A 9,920-nucleotide genomic window follows, 5' to 3' on the forward strand; every position below is an offset into this window, starting at 1 on the left:
CTCAACTGTTGTAGAAAGAAGTGGCTGAAGAAATGCTTGAAATCCATGTTTTTTGGTCTAAACGTCATACTCAAATTAAAAGTGGTACAGCTCCCATATACTTTGACACTCAGGGGTGTGCCTGATATCATTGGAAAGGAAACATTCTCAAGTTTTTGTTACAAGTGTCAGGGCGATTCTAGGCCTTACTGACACAGAGTTACAGAGGCTAGAATGGAGGGGTTTTATTTCCGTCCAAGTCATACATCTGTAAAGTGATTAGAATACACTGCTGTAAACACATCTGACAGGTGACAGACGCCACAGGGCATTAGCCACATGTCTCAGCTTACTACAGAAACAATCCAGACACCAAAAGACTCAAAAATGGATTTTGTATGAATTCTTTTCTACAAATATGTCTGTGCGTTTTTTATTTTTGCAAATAAAAAAGCCAAAAAACTACAAAATACAACACTTCTCAAATACAGAAACAAACCCACATCAATCACCTTTCCAATGATATCAGGCACACCCCTGAGTGTCAAAGTATATGGGAGCTGTACCACTTTTAATTTGGGTATGACGTTTAGACCAAAAAACATGGATTTCAAGTGTTTCTTCAGACACTTCTGTCTACAACAGTCGAGAACCCTTTTGCAATTATGTAAACACATAATGTAATCTGAAAACTGCTGCCCTGGTTAAAAAAAACAATACAACTGATCTCAGCTGGTATTGTGTCTGGAATGGAGTGGAATGGAAATTTCTAAGTGACCCCAAACTTTTGACCGGTAGTGTACATTAAAACTTTTAAAAATGTATAATGTCATGCCAACAATTATTTTAATAGCTTAGTATTTTATGCACTAAAAAGGTATGTACAAAGGCTTTAGGCCGCCATACACGTTATTGTAGGCCCAATTTAATATGCAACTTCATTTTATACAATATATGTAGTAGGGGGTCCCTGAACCAACTCTCTTTCAGTTAAGGGGTCCTTGGCTTAAAAAACGTTGAAGAGCCCTGGCGTAGCCTACAACCTGCGTTTCGTAGTCAGGCGTAGCCTACAACGTAGGGCTGCACAATAAATCAAATTTTAACCACGATCACGAACCTCCATGAGCCAATCAGAGTTGTTCCCTGCACCGCGCAGCTTACTTTCTAGATGTAGACAGTCTCAGAGGACAGAGTAACATGAGGAAAACTCCACAACAGGTAGCAGTCGGTCATAAGCCGGTCACGATGTTTACCAGTTTACCAGTAAACGCAACATTTAGTGCCGTCTGTTTTGTTTTTCATACAACAGCAGTGACCATAGTGCTAGTTTGTGTCTTTTAGCTCATTAGCTGAATCCTCTACAGTGAAATGCAGTCACACTACAGCGTTTAGCTGTCAGCATTTTAGCCGTGTTTAATCCAGTTACTACTGTGGCTAACGGTAGGCTAACGTTAGCTGCTGTGTAACGTGTTGTAAGTGTTTACTAGCGGGACATGCAGCGATGTTTCTGTTGCCTCTAACGTCTGTTTTGGAGCATCAGAGCGCAACGCAGACATTTTTTTTTTTTTTTTCATTCATTTAAAACAAATGCAACAGCAGCATTTAACATGAATGAAAAGGAGCAGAAAGAAGTAAAACTTATGTCTGCCCCCTTATCAACACACAATCATGTACAGTTCCAGGTCATTTGAGTCATCAAAACACAAAATACATCAATAAAGTTAATCTGCTACTCCGCTGTATTATATTTCTGCAACATTGATAATTTAACACACTTCTTAAACACATAGATGGACTTTGAAATTTTAATTCTACAATCAAGACAAACTGACTCTTTTGATTGTGACACATTTTTCCTTTTACAACCGATTTGTAACCTGGGTTTTGGTAAAAACCTCAGAACCTTTTAATTCATATCTACTTTTCCTGTTACAGAATCTATTTTGCAAATTATTTGGTAAACTTTCCAGATGGGCTTTATACATGGTTTTTAGAAGGTTATACTCTACTAATTCATTAAATTTCAGTGTTTTTAGTTGTATGAATAAAGGATTAGTTGGATCTCTGTATCCACTTCCACTGGTAACTCTAATCGCTCTTTACTGTAAAAGTAAAATTGGATTAATGTATATTTTGCAGGCACTTCCCCACACTTCAATACTATAGGTCAGATATGGAACAATCAGTGACATTTAAGTGACAAAATAATCATTATTATAATTTTGGCCATAATCGTGCAGCCCTACTACGTGTGCTTCTTAGTCAGGCGCACTGCGTTGCCTACATCGTGCGTTTCTTGAAGTTGGAATCATGGCAGGAGGAGGAGATGACAGCAATCAGGACATTTATCAGTCCTCTAAGAGAGACGAAGTCTGAAGCATGGGCATGTTTTGGTTATTATAAGAATGTCGAAGGACAGTTGATTGAAGATATTTATCCTGTTTGCTGCTAAAGGCATTGAACACACAAGCAATAATACCGAAAACCGTGATAATTTTGGTCACTATAACCGTGAGGTTACATTTACCTACCGTTACATCCCTAGACCCAACGCTACCTTTTTCCAGCTTCATGTAGTAAAAGGAAGGAGTTTTTTTATGCTTTTTTCCGTAACGTTTCTTTAAAAACTTTTTTTTAAATGTTTTTGTCTATCTTTTGTGTATATTCAACTGGGTGCAGACCTTGGTCTGGACTTTGAGAGCCCCTGATATAGGAAATAGTGAGTGAGTGAATGAGTGAATGAGGGATCGGTTTCCAACACAGCTAATCCATCCATCCCTCTTCCTCTGCTTATCCTAACACAGCTAATGTTTGTCCAGAGTGTGAGTTGTTTCTCTTCTTCCTGTCTGTGCAGACGAACTGTAATCAGATCTGCGGGCCGGACTACTCGGCGGAGACGAAGCGTTCGATGGCTCAGATCAGCGAGAAGGAGACGTCCTTCGAGCTGGTGGAGGCTCTGCTGCGGTACATCGAGACGCTGCAGGTAGCCGGCGCCGTTCTGATCTTCCTGCCCGGCTGGAACCTCATCTACTCCATGCAGAGACACCTGGAGACCAACCCGCACTTTGGTACGTCGGCACGGCAACGGTAGCGACTCTGAAGAAATAGTCACGTTTATGACTGCTCACAGTTCATTCTCCACATCCAGCTTCATGAGTCATAAAGGGTCGTCACGATTCTCCAAAACCTCAATTCAATTACATGGCCAAAATCGCACTAATTTCGAACTTTGAAATCAAAATGGCGGACTTCCTGTTGGGTTTAGGGTATGGCTCTAATGAAGTTTTTTGTACATCTTGACATGTTACATATGTGTACCAAGTTTCGTGAGTCTACGTTAAACGCACTGCAGGGGCTAAATTTGTTTAACTTTCTAGGGGGAGCTAGCACCTATTCCCCAAACCCTTAAAATACGTACATTTTCACCAGAGTTTTTGAATATGTTAAGCCCCTCAAAAAGCCAATTAATTTGCCGCGCTCGGGCCCTAAAAAAACAATTGAATGGAATGGAAATTGATTTATTTGAAACTGGGACAATGCACAAACAAATATTTTACTGTTAAACAATAGAATATGTGTTGGGCCAGGTTATAGCAACAACTGCTAATTTCCTCCTGTAGTCCCTGGGAAGGTACAGTACAGGCCAAAAGTTTGGACACACCTTCTCATTCAATGTGTTTCCTTTTTATTTTCATGACTATTTCCATTGTAGATTCTCACTGAAGGCATCAAAACTATGAATGAACACATATGGAATTATGTACTTAACAAAAAAGTGTGAAATAACTGAAAACATGTCTTATATTTTAGATTCTTCAAAGTAGCCACCCTTTGCTTTTTTTGATAACTCTGCAAACCCTTGGTGTTCTCTCAATGAGCTTCATGAGGTAGTCACCTGAAATGGTTTTACCTTCACAGGTGTGCTTTGTCAGGGTTCATTAGTGGAATTATTTCTCTTATTAATAAAAAAGCAAAGGGTGGCTACTTTGAAGAATCTAAAATATAAGACATGTTTTCAGTTATTTCACACTTTTTTGTTAAGTACATAATTCCATATGTGTTCATTCATAGTTTTGATGCCTTCAGTGAGAATCTACAATGTAAATAGTCATGAAAATAAAAAGGAAACACATTGAATGAGAAGGGGTGTCCAAACTTTTGGCCTGTACTGTATGACAAATAAAGCTGTATCCAATATAGCCTCAACCGTTTTATTTTACCCTCGTGTTGTCTTCCCGTGCAACTTTAAAATTCAAAACGTTTTGCTCGTCTTTTTCAACCCTTTTGTCACTCTCCCCCTGATGTTTTTGTCACTTTTCTTCAATTTTTTTTCTCCACTTTTTAAAATGTTGTTACACAATGTCTTGTTGATTTCTTTTTATCTGCGCCTTTGATGTGTTTGTGGGCTTTTTCCAACATTTTTGTAAAAAAAATTTTCAGCTTTTTATAATTTTTTTTCTTCTGCCTTGTAAGGAACAATCAACGTTATTTTTATTTTTTTATTATATATTTTATTATTGGTTAAAACATTTTTTTCAATTTGACCTGAGGACAACAGGAGGGTTATCGTCTTTCTGCTTTTGTTTTTCTTGATGTTTTTCTTTATGCGTGATTTGTTTCCAGGAAGTAACCGGTACCGAATCCTGCCGCTGCACTCACAGATCCCCCGAGAGGAGCAGAGGATGGTGTTTGAACCGGTTCCCGACAACATCAGGAAGGTTAGAGACTAAAAGATTGGAAACCACTTTCCCCACACGCATTAAACTCGCTCACAGAAAGAACAACTACACTGCTACCTTTTCATTTTTAACCATCTCTGTCCACACAAGAGTTTTAACTCCAGCAGCAGCAGCTAAGCAACTAAATGTGCATCCATATTAATATATTATATATTATTATAAGCGTGTAACTCTCGCCAAAATGTAACCTAGTGTCTTTTTGTGAATGTACCCGAGTCAAACTTTCGTTTAAAAGCATAATTAGGACGGAAACACCACTTTTAAGATTGACTGTATTCTAGTTTTTCGGTCAAATGGCCTTTTGAATGGGAGAACTAGGGGCACTTTTTATGCTGGCCTCAAAATAGCTATTTTTAAAACACTCGACACAACATGAGACTTTGCTCCAAGTATCACCAGGGGCTCTACACCTTAATGAAAGCATTGACAACATTGGTTGGAACTAGTAAAGTATTGTCATGACCACACTAATAAAGAAACTGGTTTCCTCCTCGCTCCAAAAGTGTGGTGCTGTGCACCACTACTTCTAGTTTACTTCCGGTATACTGCGCGCAGGTTTTCTGCATTGACATATATATATATATATATATATATATATATATATATATATATATAACTATATTATTATAGTATATAATTATTATTATAACTATGTTTTCTGGCGCATACAAGAAGTTCCTCTACTCAAAAGATCAAGATATTCCTTGCGAATAGAACATGCGCAGATCACAAATCAATGTTCCTTTTGATGGGGATATGCCCATACGCGTTTACATGACCAAAATTTTGGGTTAGAAAAGAGGTAACCCAGGTAGCATATTCAGGTTTTTAAAAACCGGAATATGAGCATATTCGGGTTTTTGCAAGTGTTTACATGGCCGTGCACGACCGGGTTATTGCTAATATTCCGGTTTTGAACGGGTTATTGGCTGCATGTTAACGTAGTCACTGTTGTCAATGCTTTCATTAAGGTGTAGAGCCCCTGCTGATACAGTGGGGGAAATAAGTATTTGACCCCTTGCTGATTTTGCAGGTTTTCCCACTTACAAAGAATGCAAAAATCTACAATTTTAATCATATGTACATTCTAACAGTGAAAGACAGAATCCCAAAGAAAATTCCAAAAAATCACATCATATGAATTTATTAAAATTGATAACCATCTGATGAGGAAAAACAAGTATTTGACCCCCTGGACAAACAGCATGTTAATATTTTGTAGAAAAGCCATTATTGGCCAGCACAGATGTCAAACGGTTTTTATAGTTGGTGACAAGGTTTGTGCACATTTCGGCAGGGATGTTGGCCCACCCTCCCTGCAGACAGCCTCCAAATCATTCAGGTTCCGAGGTTGTCGCCTGGCAACTCAATTTTAAGCTCCCTCCAAAGATTTTCAATCGGATTCAGGTCTGGAGACTGGCTAGGCCACTCCAGAACCTTGATGTGCTTCTTCTTCAGCCACTCTTTTGTTGCTTTGGCGGTGTGCTTAGGGTCGTTGTCGTGCTGAAACACCCATCCTCGACCCATCTTCAGCTCTCTCACTGAGGGAAGGAGATGTCGGTCCAGAATTCCACGATACATGGCCCCGTCCCATCCTCCCCTCAATACGATGGAGTTGTCCCGTCCCCTTGGCTGAAAAGCACCCCCAAAGCATGATGTTGCCACCACCATGCTTGACGGTGGGATGGTGTTCTTTGGGTTGTACTCGGTGTTCTTTGCCCTCCAAACACGACGAGTTGAGTTGAGGCCAAAAAGTTCTATTTTGGTCTCATCTGACCACATCACCTTCTTCCAGGCCTCTTCTGAGTCGTCCAGGTGGTGAATGGCGAACTTCATGCGGGCCTGTACATGTTTCTTCTTGAGCAGGGGACCTTGCGTGCGCTGCAGGATTTCAATCCATGACGGCGTAGTGTGTTACCAACCGTTTCTTTTTGTAACTGTGGTCCCAGCTGCCTTCAGTTGATTCATCAGTTCCCCCTTGTGGTTTTGGGATGATTCCTCACCGTTCGCATGATCAGGGACACCCCACGAGGCAAGATCTTGGGTGGAGGCCCAGACCGAGGGAGGTTGGCGGTGGTGTGGTGCTTCTTCCATTTCCTGATAACTGCACCGACAGTTGATCTTTTCTCTCAAGTTGCTTTCCGATTCTCTTGTAGCCCATCCCAGCCTTGTGCAGATCAACAATCTTGTCCCTGATGTCCGTAGAAAGCTCTTTGGTCTTGCCCATGGTGGTGATGTTGGATGCTGGTTGTTTGGGTGTTGACAGGTGTCTTTTATACAGGTAACGAGGTGAGGCAGGTGTATTTGATGTAGATAATTGGTTCGGATTGGGGCTGTGTCTTAAAGAAAGACTAACTGGCTTGTAGGAGCCAGAATACTTGCTGTTTGTCCAGGGGGTCAAATACTTGTTTTTCCTCATCAGATGGTTATCAATTTTAATAAATTCATATGATGTGATTTTCTGGAATTTTCTTTGGGATTCTGTCTTTCACTGTTAGAATGTACATATGATTAAAATTGTAGATTTTTGCATTCTTTGTAAGTGGGCAAACCTGCAAAATCAGCAAGGGGTCAAATACTTATTTCCCCCACTGTACTTGGAGCAAAGTCTCATGTTGTGTCGAGCCTTCTTAGTGTTTTAAAAATAGTGATTTTGATGCGATCATAGTAGTGCCCCTAGCTCTCCCATTCAAATGGCCATTTGACCCAAAAAGACCCTAGGTTACATATTGGTGAGAGTTACGCTTTAACAAGTCTGACATAACATATCCAACTTTTTCCTCCCAAAATATTCAAAGTTTCTTTTTCCCTCAAATAATGATCTTTTTTTCTCAACATATTTGACTTTTTTCTGTCAAAATATTCAACTTTTATTTGCTAAATATTTGACTTGGACAGCATTAGCTCCAGTATCCGAACTAATCTGCGTCCATATATTAACATATTCATATTTTAAATATGTATGTTTGCACAATGAGCAATTATAGCACCGAAAAACTGCTTTTGTTTTCAGCTCCGCTGCGTCTCTCTGTTTACATTTCGTATTAAATAATCCGGCATCGTTCAGGCTTTAGTTAATTAGAGGGAAACCGTTGTTGATTTGTTGTTGTGTGATTTAAACATGGAGATGAACATGTGTTTAATCTGCAGGTAATTCTGTCCACCAACATTGCAGAGACGAGCATCACCATCAACGACGTCGTCTACGTCATCGACTCCTGCAAGTAAGTCTATCAGACTGTCAGAGTTTGACTTTACGTCCCAGTTTAAAGATCCAACTCTTCTGACCACAGACTTAACGGACGTAGAAGCACTAACTACACATATTGGTTTGAGGACTGCCGTTTTGAAGCCCCGAGTTTGGAAATTTGTCCTTCTCCATCTTGATGGCTTTTGTGTGCAACTATTATATCTTTTTGTTTTATTCTCTGAGGTGCCAGTCAAAGTTTTACAGTCAACACACGGAAACAGACTTGTTTTTGGAGCCAGTGGAGTCGTCCCCCTGCTGGAAGTTAGAGAGAATGCAGCTTTAAGTAGTCTTCCCCCCTGCTGGAAGTTAGAGAGAATGCAGCTTTAAGGAGTCTCCCCCCTGCTGGAAGTTAGAGAGAATGCAGCTTTAAGGAGTCTCCCCCTGCTGGAAGTTAGAGAGAATGCAGCTTTAAGTAGTCTCCCCCCTGCTGGAAGTTAGAGAGAATGCAGCTTTAAGTAGTCTCCCCCTGCTGGAAGTTAGAGAGAATGCAGCTTTAAGGAGTCTCCCCCTGCTGGAAGTTAGAGAATGCAGCTTTAAGTAGTCTCCCCCTGCTGGAAGTTAGAGAGAATGCAGCTTTAAGGAGTCTCCCCTGCTGGAAGTTAGAGAGAATGCAGCTTTAAGTAGTCTCCCCCCTGCTGGAAGTTAGAGAGAATGCAGCTTTAAGGAGTCTCCCCCCTTCTGGAAGCTAGAGAGAACGCAGCTTCTCCCCCTGCTGGAAGTTAGAGAGAATGCAGCTTTAAGTAGTCTCCCCCTGCTGGAAGTTAGAGAGAATGCAGCTTTAAGTAGTCTCCCCTGCTGGAAGTTAGAGAGAATGCAGCTTTAAGTAGTCTCTCCCCTGCTGGAAGTTAGAGAGAATGCAGCTTTAAGGAGTCTCCCCCTGCTGGAAGTTAGAGAGAATGCAGCTCCCCTGCTGGAAGTTAGAGAGAACGCTTTTAAGTAGTCTCCCCCTGCTGGAAGTTAGAGAGAATGCAGCTTTAAGTAGTCTCCCCCCTGCTGGAAGTTAGAGAGAATGCAGCTTCCCCCCCCCTGCTGGAAGTTAGAGAGAATGCAGCTTTAAAGTAGTCCCCCCTGCTGGAAGTTAGAGAGAATGCAGCTTTAAGTAGTCTCCCCCCCTGCTGGAAGTTAGAGAGAATGCCCTCCCCCTTCTGGAAGTTAGAGAGAACACAGCTTAAAGTAGTCTTGCTGGAAGTTAGAGAGAATGCCCCCCCCCTGCTGGAAGTTAGAGAGAATGCAGCTTTAAGGAGTCTCCCCTGCTGGAAGTTAGAGAGAATGCAGCTTTAAGTAGTCTCCCCCTGCTGGAAGTTAGAGAGAATGCAGCTTTTCTGGAAGTAGTCTTCCCCCCCCTGCTGGAAGTTAGAGAGAATGCAGCTTTAAGTAGTCTCCCCCCCCCTGCTGGAAGTTAGAGAGAATGCAGCTTTAAGGAGTCTCCCCCCTGCTGGAAGTTAGAGAGAATGCAGCTTTAAGTAGTCTCCCCCCCTGCTGGAAGTTAGAGAGAATGCAGCTTTAAGTAGTCTTAAGTAGTCCCCCCCTGCTGGAAGTTAGAGAGAATGCAGCTTTAAGGAGTCCCCCTGCTGGAAGTTAGAGAGAATGCAGCTGCTTTAAGTAGTCTCCCCCTGCTGGAAGTTAGAGAGAATGCAGCTTTAAGTAGTCTCCCCCCTGCTGGAAGTTAGAGAAATGCAGCTTTAAGGAGTCTCCCCCCTGCTGGAAGTTAGAGAATGCAGCTTTAAGTAGTCTCCCCCCCCTGGAAGTTAGAGAAATGCAGCTTTAAGGAGTCTCCCCTGCTGGAAGTTAGAGAAATGCAGCTTTAAGTCTCCCCTACTGGAAGTTAGAGAGAATGCAGCTTTAAGGAGTCTCCCCCTGCTGGAAGGAGTCTCCCCCCTGCTGGAAGTTAGAGAGAATGCAGCTTTAAGGAGTCTCCCCCTACTGGAAGTTAGAGAGAATGCAGCTTTAAG

The 9,920-nt window shown here is 41.5% G+C and overlaps 1 protein-coding gene across 1 annotated transcript in view; it reads left to right on the plus strand.

The window, feature by feature from the left end:
- Positions 1-9,920, plus strand: part of dhx9 (DEAH (Asp-Glu-Ala-His) box helicase 9) — a 43,701-nt gene that overhangs the window by 23,193 nt on the left and 10,588 nt on the right. Inside the window, 3 exon segments of the mRNA XM_028594391.1 lie at positions 2,834-3,047; positions 4,603-4,697; positions 7,869-7,942. Coding sequence (XP_028450192.1) covers positions 2,834-3,047; positions 4,603-4,697; positions 7,869-7,942 — 383 coding nt within the window.

This window comes from Perca flavescens, chromosome 12 (assembly GCF_004354835.1).
Source record: "Perca flavescens isolate YP-PL-M2 chromosome 12, PFLA_1.0, whole genome shotgun sequence".
Taxonomy (NCBI): Eukaryota; Metazoa; Chordata; class Actinopteri; order Perciformes; family Percidae; genus Perca; species Perca flavescens.